This window comes from Anser anser, assembly GCF_964211835.1.
Source record: "Anser anser genome assembly, chromosome: W".
NCBI classification, from domain to species: Eukaryota; Metazoa; Chordata; class Aves; order Anseriformes; family Anatidae; genus Anser; species Anser anser.
The window spans coordinates 13,986,170-14,001,112 of NC_139731.1; the positions used below are offsets into that span (position 1 = coordinate 13,986,170).

Below are 14,943 nucleotides of genomic sequence, written 5' to 3' on the forward strand. Positions count from 1 at the left end.
ATAGAGGATCGTTTCCATACAGCTATTCTCAATCTGGCTGTTGGGTCTCTCCCAGTTATTTGTTCCCTCTGCTCAGCTGTCGTTGGGCATTTAAATCTCCACAAGCTAACACCTCACAAGCATCAAACATGACAGATTGCGGTACATAACCCTCTGTCACATTCACCCATATTTTTATGGGGTATCCCGTCTTACTATTATCTGGTCATGCCTTTTCCAAGTTGCCAATTGACCAAGGCTTTCTCTGAGGCCTACAATCACTAAAAACAAAATTAATAATTGATTTTTCCCTGTCATTATTTTTAAACCTTAGGTTTCCAAATAATTATCAATACAAAGAATAAGATATACACTACTACCATAACAAACCCCCCTTGGGAACACTTCAATTCATTATAGGCCAGTCCTTTCTGTCAATCACAAGTCACACTCATTAGTTACCTGTGAAAATAAAAGGTTAGTTTACAATCGCAAGCTCTTATCCCGCTCAGAGTCCACTATGAGATTTTTCTCTTCGATTTCAACTTCCAACAAGTCTTCTGTAGGAACAGCTTCCCAGGTACTAGGGTCGATGGATGCCTTCACTCGAGTATAGTGAGTCCAACCTTTTTCCGCAGTTCCTATGGCTGTTCCAGTGGTTAGTAGTACTTGGAAGTGTCCTTCCCATTCAGGCCGGAGTTGATCCTTTCCAGGTCTGAATCAGGACCCAATTTCCCACGGGTCCTGAGAAATGACAAAGAAGAGGACAACCCCAGAACACAGTTCTTAAGAAAACTCTCTCATTTCGAATTGTGGTATCTCATCCCTTCTGCCCAGATAGGGTAATCCGAACAGCATCTCATACGGTGAAATTCCTATATCGTTTCTTGGTGCTGTTTGAACCTGTAGGAGTGCTAAAAGTAAACATTTTACCCAAGGAAGTTGGGTTTTTAACACTAATTTAGTTAATTGCTTCTTTAATGTCTGGTTCATTCGCTTTGCCTTCCCAGAAGAGGAGGGGTGCCAGGGGGTGTGAAAAGCCCACTCTATCTCTAAGGCCTGCATTAACCCTTGCAGTACTTGTGAAGTGAAATTATTTCCTTGATCTGAATCAATGTTTTCAGCTATCCCATATCTAGGGACTATTTGCTCCGGTGATACCTTAGCCACCGTGTTTGCAGTGGCAGATACCAAGGGGAAAGCTTACACACACCCAGTCACGTGGTCAATTAGGAAAAACAAGTACTTAAATCTCCCTCCTTTACGTAACTCAGTAAAGTCTACCTGTATACTTTGGAAAGGTCGAATCCCTGGCTCCCATCCCCCTCTAGGTTAGTTACAAATGACCTTTTTATTTGCCTTTTGACATATGGTACATCCTCTGCATATTTGCTTCACTGAAGTGTATATTCCTACACAGACATACTTTCTTAGCACAACATCACACATTGCTTGCATCTCCAAATGACTCTCTTAATGTAAAACGATTAATATTTGCCTCATTGGTGCTTTATTCAGCATTTCTCTCCCATCAGGGAATATCCATTTTCCCTCAGGCTTCGTGGCTCCTGATTCCTTAAAGAAATCTCTCTTAAAAACTTTTTAGTTCTTTCTTAGTTTTCAACAATTCCCTGAATCCTCTCTGGATTTATTCTCCGTTTTCCCTCAGACATTAGATGCCTTAAATACCTGTATTGTAATTTATTTTTCAATACTCCCAAGCCCTGCTTTCCCAGAAAGTTGAATAGCTTGTTAGTAGCTTCCTTCACAACTGTTTTCTCCTGTCCTGACAATAAACGATCATACACATTTTGTAACAGAAATTCCTCCTCGGGAGGTTGGAATTGCTCCAAAATCTGTTCTAGAACTTTGTCCAAATTAATCGGAGGCCCTGTAAACCCCTGAGGTAAAACTGTCCATCTGTATTGTTGCTTCCGCCCCCACTTCAGAGTCTTTCCAGTCAGAGGTGAATATATCTTTGCTCTCAGGGCCTGAGAGCACTCCATTAATACCACTGTTATTCCAGTCTACCAATTTACTATTTGAATGCCCAATTTCATCATCAAATCCCTTCCCAACAAGTTAGTCCCTGCCTTGGGTACATACAATAATTGCCCAGAGATCATTTTATCCCCTAGTCTCAGCTTGGTATCCCCCAAAGGTGGCACTGTTATCCCAGCCCCTTCTACCCCCATCACTTTTTAGGGTTTCATTAGTTAATTTAATCCCTGATACTTTACAGGCCAGTAATGACCTAGCTGCCCCTGTGTATTGTGTTTGATGGCAAGGTTCGGGAGGGGGCTGCAGTGGCAGCCCCCACGAGGAGAATCCAGAAACCACCCCGTGGCAGATAAGGGACAATTTCGTCCGGCCCCAGAGGGGCCCACCGCTGCCCAGAGCCAAGCCATGAGCAACACAGTCCGTGCCTCTGTGAGAGCACATCCACAAAAACAAATGAACAAACAAAATCCTGCTGCTCAACAGCAGCTGGGAGAGGGAGGAGTGAGAAACCTCCCCGCAGACACCAAAGTCAGCACAGAAGGAGGGGGTGGAGGCGCTCCAGGCGCCGGAGCCAAAGCCCCCTGTGGCCTGTGGAGAGGCCCCTGGTGGAGCAGGCTGCCCCCCCTGCCCCCCCCCTTCTCGATACTTGGGAAACTGACCAAACACCACAGCAAATATACCAAAACTTCTAGACTGTTACTTAGATAATGCCTACATCCTCTTTCCCTGCTCATTCAACTTTCCCAACTCATTCAAAAAACAGCTCTGTCAAACATTACATACCACACCTTTAACACCTTCAATAACTCTTTTTAACACTTCTATCTTTCTCCAGCCTGTACTTTCACCAAAGGCTCAGTCATTAGCCAACTTAATTCCATACCTTTCTCCCTCATCCCATTTTCCTTCTCTCCTCCTTCTTCCACTCCGGATATTCCTACCTGAAGTGGCCAGCCTGCCCACACTTAAAACATCCCATCAAAGCCTGTCCCTGCTGAGATTCAGGCCACAACACGAGTAGCTTTCCTTGCCTGCCATACCTTCATCTCTCTTCCCCTCCTTTCCATCCTGGCCCTGACTCCCCCTGAAGATTTTCTTCCTCTTTCCCCAAGCCTCTGCCTGACTACCTGCTACACTGTCAATACCATTAGTTTCACTCTCTGCTTTTCCTTCTCATCTCCCCTCTTGACACACACGTCCAGGGCCTCCCACAGGAGGGCCCCCCAGTGACTGTTCACTACATCCCCCCCACCTGGAGCATTTTCTGTGCATCTTGCCAGGCTTCAATCACAAAATGAACTTTCAAGAGCCCTTGGGATACCGGGTCCTCAGGATTCATCCCCAAGTACTTTCTCATTCTGACCCCAAGTCTCTCATATGATTTCTGTGTTGCACACTATTATTCTTCCAGCCAGGATCGGCAAGTGGTTATTCCTGCCATGCCGGTATTACCCCTGGTCCTGGAGGATGAGTTCTTTCCCATTTTTGTATAGCAGCTTTCCTCCTGATCATTCCCATTTCTTTCCCTGTAAACAACATATTTATATACATAATTCCCCCTCCCCAAGAGTATAAGTTAGGTCCTAGGAAACTCCTAACCTCTCTGCTGGTAAGGAGGGGGGGAAGTTCACTTAAGAGGATACACAGTTAGTGTTAGTGCTGTTAGTATCAGGGAAGGCAAAATTCTCAGTACCTCTTCTACCTTGTTCTAATTGTTGCCAGAGCCTAGAGTACGCTCTTCTCTAGGGACAGTGTTAATTGCAGTCCCTGTCTCCTTTCCTGGAGCGACTGCTGCTGCCACCGGTGCAATATTAGGATTATAGGGAGCATAACTTGGCTCCTCCTCCAAAAAAAAGGAATCTTATTGTTTACACATAAATTTCAAGCCTGAATTTTCATCAGGCCCATATTTTGGCCAAAATACTGCTGTTTCCTTAATTGGTTCTTTTGTCCAGACTAATACACAATATTTAACCATATATATATATATTTTTTTTTTTACCATCTCCTCCAATTTTGAGATTATTTTTCCAATTTCTTATAATTCTTCAGGAAGAACTTTCGGTAGGCACTCCCCCAGGGATATCTCCCTGTCCCCTGGAACTCATATTTCCCATTTTTCCTATTCTGGAAAATGGGGGTGTACTGCCAAGCACTTCCCCGTGCAAGGGCTACTGCACACCTATGAGTTTACCAGATTCCCTGGTGTACTTCCGAGCACTACCCCGTGCAAGGATTACCGCACACCAAATTTCCCTGGTGTACTGCCAAGCACTTCCCCGTGCAAGGCTTACCGCACACCAAATTTCCCTGGTGTACTTCCGAGCACTACCCCGTGCAAGGATTACCGCACACCAAATTTCCCTGGTGTACTGCCAAGCACTTCCCCGTGCAAGGCTTACCGCACACCAAATTTCCCTGGTGTACTTCCGAGCACTACCCCGTGCAAGGCTTACCGCACACCAAATTTCCCTGGTGTATTGCCAAGCACTTCCCTGTGCAAGGGCTTACCATACACCAAATTTCCCGAGACTCTTCCTTTCTCTCCCTTATCTCACGCTTCGTCTGTCTCCGGCCGCGCCCCTCGCGGAGCTAGGGAACCGCGGATCAGGACTCCACACTCGCTTCGTACAAAAGTACGTCTCAATCACACGTCACACGTCACACAGAGTCTCACCCGACCCCCAAGGCAATACTTAATATTTCTTACCTTGGTCTGTGCACAGAGTTACCAGATCAATTCTTAAAACCCGGAGTGCCTACCTTCTTCCTTTCCCCACTACTTCACGGATCCTGCCTCTTTCATCAGTCTCGGGCCCTCTGTCAGCTCTCCGCAGAACCGCCACCGTTGATGCACAGGACCGCTGAAATCAGCGGGGCATGCCTTCCTGCTGCTGCGGCGGTGGGGCTCCCCAGTAGGTGACTGGGTCCCGGACGAGCCCCCAAATTGTGAGAAACACTCTGTAGCCAATAACTTAGGCTCAGGCGAGGATCTCAGTGAAGTAGTAATTTATTCGCGATTGCAATGGCGGGCGTCCCACAAGTAGGACCGCACCTTCTAGTCACAAAGTACAGGTTATATACTTTCTTTCTCGACGACCGGGACCCTCCCCTGTTTCCCCATTGACTGGGTAATCCAGGTTCACAACCTATCCAATACTTCACAGACAATACATGGCCTTCAGTTGCTGGCCTGTTAAATTTCAAATTTCTTTTGACTTTTTTACTGTTTGAAGTGGTAATGTTTCCTCACTTATCTGATTTGACTTGACACCGTGATTTTCACCTAATTGCTCTAAGGAGTCTGGCTGTCTGCATTTTACAAGGTTTTCTGTTAAGCTTTCTTATCACTGTAAGCATATCTCAATACCGCATTCCTTCCTTCTATACAATGTAACACTGCAAAAACAACATTTCCATTCCCACAACTGGATCCCGGACGAGCCCCCAAATTGTGAGAAACACTCCGTAGCCAATAACTTAGGCTCAGGCAAGGATCTCAGTGAAGTAGTAATTTATTCGCGATTGCAATGGCGGGCGCCCCACAAGCAGGAGAGCGCACCTACTGGTTCCAAAACACAGTTTATATACTTTTTGATGACAGGACCCTCCCCTGTTTCCCCACTGGAGTGGGTAATCCAGGTTCACAATCTATCTGATGCTTCACAGACAATGCCTGGCCTTCAGTTTCCGGCCTGTTTTTGAGATGGTAATGTTTTCTCCCCTTATCTGGCTTGACTTAACATAGTGATTTTCACCTGATTGCTCTAAGGAGTCTGGTTGTCTGCATTTTAGGAGGTCACCTGCTGAGCTTTCTTATCACTGTAAGCATATCTCAATACCACATTCCTTCCTTCTATACAATGTAACACTGCAAAAACAACATTTCTATTCCCACAAAAGGCATAAGAGAAGTCATACCCTGAAAACACTCTCCTAGCACTATGTCCCTTCTGGGCAGAGATCAATTCTTTACCCAAATGCCAGTCATCTTTATGGTAACCACTTTTTGTTTTCAGCATCTGTCAGTCTTTTGATTTTATCATGGATTGACATAGGATCTGATTGATATGAATCATCAGTCCCCAGTCCCCATGTCAAGATATTTGTGTTACGGAAACTTTTAAATTTGATACTAGCTTCAAAACACTTTATTTATTTTATTTATTTTATTTTTGGTAGAGAAGCTCAGAGACAGCTCTTATCTGAAGTTTATGGCTATAACCTCAGGCTTTCTTGCTTGCAGGTGATGTGTATGACATGTCTGGGCAAAGGATAGAAATAAATGAGGTAAGTGCTCAAGTGCTAGCAGAATCTCTGCTTTCTGTGAACCTTCCTGCGTAGGTGCCAGTGGATAAAACCCACCCAGGCACAGCTCACGCTCATGTTCCTCTTGATCCTGACAGCAGGGAGGTGTGTTCTTGTGGACATCAGAGGCTTGTCAGAGTTGCATTCCCTTCCAATAAGGCTGCTTTGAATATGCAGGATGGGCAGCCTGAGTATCTACTGTTCCTTCAGCTTCACATGACATCCTACTGCATGCACAGTTCCTCTGAACATTTGACCATTGATATTGGTTGGAAACTTGGACACTGATGAATGTTATTATCCTTGGCAGTGAATTAAAGTTCTGGCTGGGAATCAGTGAGTTCAGTTCACATGCGTAACAAGGTCACTGTCAAATTCCCCTATGTCTGAATACTGGAAAGTGGGAAAATGAGTGACTTCTCCATTTCTATCCGGCCTCTACTTGTTGGCACAAACCCACATCTTGGATTTCACTGCTTAAAATGTCTGAAAACTGTAAGCAGTGATCCAAGTAACAAATGGCAAAATGATCATGAAAATCCCACTCCTCATTCCAGTGATTCATTTCCAGGCACTTTAAAACTTAAACTACGCACTGAAATTGGCTCCTTGTACTGAGCGCTGTCCTACCAGACTGCCCTCACTCAAGCAGCAAAATGCAAAGGGCTGGCTTGCTGGGGGAGAGATGCTGGTCTCCTGCCAACTGGCCACCCAGCAGCTCCTCCTTCCTCTGATACATGGTAGAGCAGAGTCCTGCAGGTTAAAAGGCCGCTGCCCACATATTCATGGAGTTGGAGTGCCCGGGCCTTGTTGTGCAAATCATTGTAGGTGGGGGGGCTGTGCTCTTGTGGCAAGTGCTGAATGTCAGCTGGTGCAGGTCAGAAGGATGACTTCTATCCTGGAAACTCTGAGCTCACTGGGATGGGGAGGGAGTCGGGATCATCCCAGGCAGGCTCAGCAGTGCATTCCTCCATGACACTTTGTGCTTTGAGCTTCTGTCTGTTTCTCCACTATGTTCCCCTCTGCTTGGGACTCCTTGTTTTCAGATAATAAGGGCAGTGCCTATGGAGTTGAACCTTTACATCACTTGCCTGTCATCTTTTTCCATATCAGGGCTTTTTCTTGCTTTGGGAGAGTAGTGTGGGGAACACGGCCTTTTGAATTCGGCCTCCACACGCCCCTGTCCCAGACAACCATAGAAATCAGCAGGATGATGCCTCCAAGCAGTGGTATTTTGAAGGCAGGCATTTCTGCACTGTAGAAATTCTTTAGCAGGGATCCTGTAGGAACATTTGCTTTGGCACAGCAAGGCATCTTTTTGGATACTCAGACTATCAGCCTGAGTGCTGCTCTGAAAGGCACTTCAAGCGCCTGTCCTCTCCTTTGACTCAGTAGCTTTCAAGAATTCCCAATTACTTAGATTGATCAGTCTCTGTCATGAACAGCCCTGCAGGAGAGGGATCTCTGTAAATGTAAGGAAGAGAGGGGGGGCTGTAGTGGGTAGGCATGTGAGATCTCTATTAATAACACAAAGCCATGTTTTTGCAGAACACAGAGAAGGTTGATTTCTCATACAACCCGTTAGCTGACCCAAAGTTTACCTTCTATGACCATAGCCTGGTTGAAGCTGTGAAGCTGAGTAATGTCCCAACCTATGGGTTCTTCTGCCTGCTCTCACTTTGTCACACAGTGATGCCAGAAGAGAAGAAAGAAGGTGAGGACTGTTAAAGGTACCAAACTGAGTGGTTCTGTTTACCTTACACCACCACAGTGTGTCTTCTCTTCACATAAGTTGTTACTGGTCCTTTCGGCTCCCTGGTGATTTTCTGTAGTATGTCGACACATAAATCAGTGTTTTTGGAGGTGCCACATGGGAGCCGAAAGGACCAGAGCCTCTACTCCCCATGTGTTTCTGTGGTGATGACATCACTGCCACCACCATACCTCATGTGCAGAAACTGCAGGTGCCACAGCTTTCCCGTTGTGGCAAACGGCTTGCTCAGCTCCTTCTCTATTCCACACATAGATAACTGCTACAAAACTTTTTTGACTTTATATTTGTTAATCTCAGAAACAAAGTAGAAGCCACATATTTTTTTTTCTTGTACGTCAGGTAACTTGGTGTATCAGGCCCAATCTCCCGATGAGGGAGCTCTTGTCACTGCTGCCAGAAACTTCAGATTTGTGTTCCGGGCTCGCACACCAGAGACCATCACTGTTGTGGAAATGGGAGAAATGAAAATCTACAAACTGCTGGCTATTCTCGATTTCAGCAATGTCCACAAGTGAATGTCAGTTATTGGTATGTTCCTTTTGCTCCCTTCTTTCCTTCATGGCTTTTCAGGCTTTTAAGCATCTTTACTGGCAGCAGAGCCAGTACCCTAAGAACAAGTTGTTCTTGACTTTTGAATACAGATGTCCTGCCTGAAGATCTGCTTGAAGGAACCACAAAATCTAACAGAGCATCTGCTCAGGCCAATGCAATCTGGGTGTAGTTGCCTGTGCTAAGGCTGATGACAGTTGCACTATCTTCTGTTCTAAGCAAAGCTTATCTTGATTCCTGTGAGTTTGCCATCACTTGTTAGAGTTTGGATACCTCTGAAAACCTTTGTTTTGATGCAAGTGCTATGAATCTTGAGTGCTTCAGTCTGGTATCTGTAGAATTTCTCTCTTCTTCTTTATAGTGTGGAGTCCAGAAGGGGACTTGACTTTATACTGCAAGGGGGCTGACACCATTCTTTATGAACTACTTCATCCACCCTGTGATTCTCTCAAGGAGGAGACCACTGAACATCTGAATGTAAGTGCTTTCTTCTGCACTGCAAATCTGCATTTGATGGGACGATTGCCTTTTCTCCAGGTATGGAAATGTAATTTGTATTGAGACAAAAAAAACAGATTTCAGAAGCAGCACCCAAACACCAAATATATGTATATGTATATGTATATGTATATGTATATGTATATGTATATGTATATGTATATTTCATGGGGGATTAAGAGGGAAATTAATTTCTAAAGCTTTAGGTATCAAATCAGCTATCACCAGTACCATTTGAACTGCTCTAGGTTATCCAGAACATCTGGATGTGAATGTCAAATACAATGCAGGACATTCAGAAGAGCTGCATTACTATGGAGTAGGAAGTGGAAGCCAGATAGGATAGGGGAAACACCTGAAATAATACTATATATCTGTGTTTTGGCAGCTAAATTCCATCCAATTCTGCTGTTATTGTACAATGCAGGTGCCCAGCATATTCAGGCATGCCTTGATCGGAATAATTCAGATGATCAGTAAAAGGGCCCCAGAGCCTTTTACCTTCTTGAATACAATCCAAATCTGCAGTGATTGTGGTCTGAGAGGCCTCGGTCAGAAGGGACTGAGCAGGGCTGGGGCATAGTTGTGGATGCCCCATCCCTGGAAGTGTTCAAGGCCAGGCTGGATGGGGCTTTGAGCAACCTGGTCTGGTGGGAGGTGTCCCTGCCCATGGAAGAGGGTTGGAACTGGATGGTCTTTAAGGCCCTTTCCAACCCAAACCATTCTATGAGAGTGATTCTATGAGAGTGTCACTTCCCTCCCCTTCCTCCAGATCATATATGGGCTTATTGCCTGGGTGTGGGAGTGTGGCCATGGGGGTCGGCAAGCCCCATGGTTGGTGATAACATCGGACTCTTAATGATGAGGCCATAAGGAATGTAAAGAGTTTAGAGGGAACAAAGAAGGGTGATTCAGGAGACGCCTTGCTGTCTCGGGTTGCCTGTTCTCCAGCCATTAAGGCATGGAAGTTGCTGGGTGTTTGCTGTTGCCAGGCAAAGTTGTTGACCATTGAATAGTTAGTGGAAAAGTACTGCTGTGGGGCGAATGGTATAAGAAGGGAGCCTGTCCTCAATATGGGGAGGCAACAAGAATAATGAAGTTATGTCCTCAATATGAGAGATGAAGTTAGGCCCTCAGTAAAAGATAATGAAGCTATGTCATCAATAAAGTAGTAGCAGTTACTGATCCTAAAAGAACCCTGGTCTCCGTGTGGTTATTATGCCACACCTGGGCAGCATGGAAAATGCAGCACTCAAACCTCGTGGCTTTTTATGTTGTTGGTGTAGAGTAAAATGTGGTGAGAGGTGGATGTTCTAGCCAACATTTACTCCCGCTTGTGATGCCAGCTCCTGCTGGTACAGAGCAGAGCACGGGATAACAGAAAGACTTGCCAGGGAGGTTGAGCAATAGCACGAACATCCCTGCTCACTGCCTAGGGGAGACAGAGAATATTGTGGGTGAAGGAGAGGTCAGAGCACAGGGAGATAAGCTGTGGATGTGGCCTGTCCCTAACGCACCTTTACTTCAGATCTGTTCTTTTGGAATCCCAAAGGAGAAAGTAAGTGAATGGGCTGTTATGGGAGGAAGCCTCAGTTTGCAGAAAGGAGTCTTGGTTATTCCACCAAGCACTGAGAATTGTACCGTCAAACACTGAGAAATGTACCGTCAAATGTACATCTACAGAAAGCACGCTTACGCGGACTTGGAGAGATGTCATGAGTGATTGTGCTCACACTGCGCATTTAGATCAGCCCCTGAACAAGTTGAGTGCAGCTCTGAAACTCAAGGCAGAGTTCAGTGTGTTTTATTTAGGTCTTAATATTCTGAACCTCATGTTGAGAAATGTGAACCTGGCAAACAACTGCCTGATTGATGTAAAGTTTTAGACCCAGAATGTAAGAGAGGCCTTTTCAATTTGTTCTTTGTAAGGATGTAAAAGTGACCTGGAACTAGTTTTTAAAAAGCACCCTGAGGTTTGTGATCTAAGGTGTTGCTTTTTTTCACCTTTCCTCTGCAGACATTAGGTAACAAGTTTTCACAAATAGCTGTTTGCTTTCAGAGAGTCTTTTGTAAACCAGAGCAAGGAGTCTGTTCTCCTTTGACTTATTCTGCCTCACCACTGTCTTGCAGGAGTTTGCTGGGGAAGGTTTGAGGATACTTGTCGTGGCCCATAAAAACTTGGATGAAGAATACTTTCAGGACTGGATCAGGCATCACCATGAAGCAAGCACTGCCTTGGAAGGACAAGAAGATAAATTGTCTGAGATATATGAAGAAATTGAAAAAGATCTAATGGCTGGTATTTCACAGAATCTGGGCCAAGCTCTGAGGGAGGCAGCAAGGATAGTGGTTTGTGAACAAACAGCTCAGTATGACTTCAGTAAACATTGTGCTGCAAACAGCTCAGTGAGTTGTGTGACAGGAGTGGTTTGAAATATGGCAGTGCTGGGCTTTCGCTGGCACCCCCGTGAGGAGCCAGTAACTGGGGTGTCAGCCACCAGTGCCTGGGAATGGTTTTATTTTAACTCACGTGGGTGTCAACATAGCTTTCTCATGATGAAGTGACATAGCAGAGCTTAAGGGAGATGACAGGGACACAAATATTTCATAGCTATCCGTTGTATGTGCAAATGGCTGATCTATTTATTTTCCTCTCTTCAAAATGCAAGGCAGTGAATAATCCCCAGGTCCCCTTCCATTTCAGAGGGCATCGTCTTTGTTCTTGCAGCCTTGGGCGGGATGGGAGGATGATGTCCATGAAGATGTTTGTGTCAATCTGAAATAGAGCTAAACTTGTGATCTTCAAGTCATTCTTCTCTCCATGAGTGTTGTTACAGCCCTGGGGTTTGCTTGTGTTTTACAGCCATGAATAATGAATGAAAAGGATGTGTGGGATCTGAGAGGAAGCAATTCAGCTTTTGCACTCACAGTAATGCTTTCCTGAGATCTTGGAAAGCTGGGGAGCTGCACTGTTGCTCCTTCCATTAGCTGTATACTCAGGATTCCAGGAGGGCCTGGGAAGAAGTATGTGTGAGCCTAGAAGCAGCTGACCTCTGGAAGTTGCATAGTCCATGGGGCAGAGCCTGCCGCCCTCCCAGTCTCAACAGAGTAGTGGGAAATGCTAATCCTGCAGTCCAGAGAATACGTTGTGCAAACGCTGTGTGGGTCATGTCCAAAGCAAGGAAAGACATGGAGGTTCAGGAGGTCAAGGAGACAGCTGATTTGCACGTAAGGATTATGAAGCTCATGGCCTGAGTAGAGAAGAGGTCACTGGCTCACAGGAAGAAGAAGCATGGTTCAGAAGGAAACACAGTTTACACCAGACCCTTCTCTGTATCCTGTACGGGAATGATTTTACTTCCAGAAGGTGCTGCACAGAAGGACAGAGAGTGGGTGTAGGAGTGCCTGGTTTGTGACAGAGAATGGATGCAAGGGCCAGAGTCAGCACAGGAGTCTTGTGTAGGCATAGAAGACTGCCAAGTATCACAGTCTGGTTGATGTCAAGAGCAGAAGTCCCTGTGTGTAGCAGACCCCTGCCAAGGGTCCTTAGAGTGAGTAAGGATATAAGGACAGCAAGGGGGAATAGGGACGGAACATGGTTATATTCAGGGAATAGTAGTAAAAATACTATTTGGCATTGATCAACCTAAAAATTAAGGATAATGGATGTGGGAACGCAAGCTCTTAGTGTTCCTGGGTGCATTTGACATCAGTGTCCATCTCTGGGCTTCCAAGTCAGACTCAGGCTGCCAAGAATGAGCAGGTACTCCAGTAGGTGGCTTAGTATGCTTATAAACATTTAAGATCTCACTAGCTGGACCAGGGACTACTGCTGCAAAATGTGGATTGTATAGTTTTCAAAAGCCTATGGAAAATATACTTTGTTTGTGAGTTGTGAGTTGTGCATTAATAACACTCATAGCTGAGGAATGATGAACATCCCAGGAAACCAAAACGGATCTTGTTCTTAAAGCCAGCCCTTGAATTTAGTCTCCCAACAGCAGGAGGTATGTAGTAGCAGATGCTGCCTAAACCTGACCTAGCAGTGAAACCTTCATGTCTCTTTGACAACAGGTGAAAGCCACCAAGTATCTCCAAAATGCAGAGAAAGCAGTAACTTTGAAATAACAAAGGTTTGTTTCTTGAGCAGTCTGTGGTTTAGTGTTGTGTGGTGGTGTGGAGTAGGGGGTGGGGATGGGTGTGTTGTGGTCTGGAGAAAATGCATTGCAGCCATATGACAGTTTAAGTATATGGCTGGAAGCAAGCTCAATGTTAGAGGATGCATATGGAGGTTTGGGGACAGGAATCCCCATCTGTCTTCATCCCTGTGTTAACTCTATAGCTGCTGTGAAGGTGACATGTGGAAGAACATGGACCTGTAGGTGTGCAAACGTGGCAAATAATTTCAGGTGTGTTCATGATCCAGCTGCGTCTGGGGGATTACAAAATAAAACATTTGCAGGATCAGAGCTCTACTCTGTACAGTAAATTTCCTGAGGAATAATGAAAGTCAATGCAACCTTATTCCTGGATCTCATTTGTGCTTGCTTGAGTAACTACATAGAGGTTTAATGCTTTCTCCTTTACTCACGATGGGAATACTTACCAGTTCCCTGTTGTTTTCTGTTAAGCTGCTAGGTGCCACAGCGATTGAGGACAAGTTACAAGATGGGGTCCCACAGACAAATGAGACTCTTGCCAAAGCCCACATTAAGATATGGGTTCTCACTGGAGACAAGCAAGGTAAAGGGGCTACAGTTCTGGATGTTTCCCTTCTCTTTCACTGGTGAGATGATTCTGCTAGGACCCATATTCTCATTGTCTCTCCTTTGAAAAACTGCACGGATGATAAACTTACAGGGCTTTGCTTCATTGCCAGCTAGACAAAACTCCAGTTAACTGGAATTAGACCAGATAACTGTAGCTGGTTCCTGTTCCTAATTCCTGTCCTGAGGCTGGAAGCAGTATGACAATAGCATCCGTTGCCATTGGAGAGGTGACAATGAGGATCCTGTAGTCTCTGTCTTACACTGTGAAAAGATGTCACTTTAGTACAGTTGACTGTCCTGGTGAAGAAGGCTTGAAAAAATTTGGTCCCAGTTTCCAGGAACTTTAATGCTGATGTTGATCTTAGTTCTGTTTCAATTTGGTCCTGGCATTCATATTCCAGAATGGAAATGGAGGAAACATAAGCTTCTGGAAAAAGCATTAAGTTGGAAAGAACTGTGAATAGAATCCAATGATTTATTATTTTTTTTCAGAAATAGCAACCTTGCTGAAACAATGGTGTTTCCAGGAGACCAAAAGTAATTATAAAACATTTCACCCAAAAAATGAACAGAGAATTTTTGAGAAAAATGAAGTGTCTCATTATTTCATGTTTGGAATGAAATAGTTTTCTATTATGAAATACCAAAATAATTTCCCCCCCCCAGAATATTCTAAATGAAATGTCTTGACATTCTTCTTCAGAGCTATGGTTTGAGGCTTTTTTGAAGGGGGGGGGGAAGGAAAGCTAAATATCCTAAAAATTTTTTTTTGAATCAACATGAAACATCTTGGTAGCTCCAAGTATGCAGACTGAAGGGTGTTTTGAGCTTTTTTATTTTGGTAGAATTACTTTTTTCTGTGGTCTTGTGAAGCCTGATTAGGGGAGATTTTCTGCTTACACCCATCAGGGTGAGTTGTCTGGCTGTCTTAAACTGTTGGCTCTGAAAAGCTGCAGGCCCTTTTGAGTGAGAATGTGAGCTTTTGTCATGGGTGTAAAAAGTCTGCAGAGACTGTTGGTGGGTTTGCGGTACTAAGATGGGTCATCTTCCTGATTTCTCTTTCTC

The 14,943-nt window shown here is 44.8% G+C and overlaps 1 protein-coding gene across 1 annotated transcript in view; it reads left to right on the forward strand.

The window, feature by feature from the left end:
- LOC310888616 (phospholipid-transporting ATPase FetA-like) overlaps window positions 1–14,943 on the forward strand; it is a gene marked incomplete at its 3' end in the record, with an annotated part of 40,488 nt that overhangs the window by 10,805 nt on the left and 14,740 nt on the right. Inside the window, exons 2-7 of the mRNA XM_083815490.1 lie at window positions 6,227–6,270; window positions 7,837–8,002; window positions 8,973–9,088; window positions 11,240–11,408; window positions 13,184–13,242; window positions 13,741–13,852. Of these exons, the coding sequence (XP_083671616.1) occupies window positions 6,241–6,270; window positions 7,837–8,002; window positions 8,973–9,088; window positions 11,240–11,408; window positions 13,184–13,242; window positions 13,741–13,852 (652 nt within the window). The 5' untranslated portion in view covers window positions 6,227–6,240. The remainder of the gene's footprint in view (window positions 1–6,226; window positions 6,271–7,836; window positions 8,003–8,972; window positions 9,089–11,239; window positions 11,409–13,183; window positions 13,243–13,740; window positions 13,853–14,943) is intronic.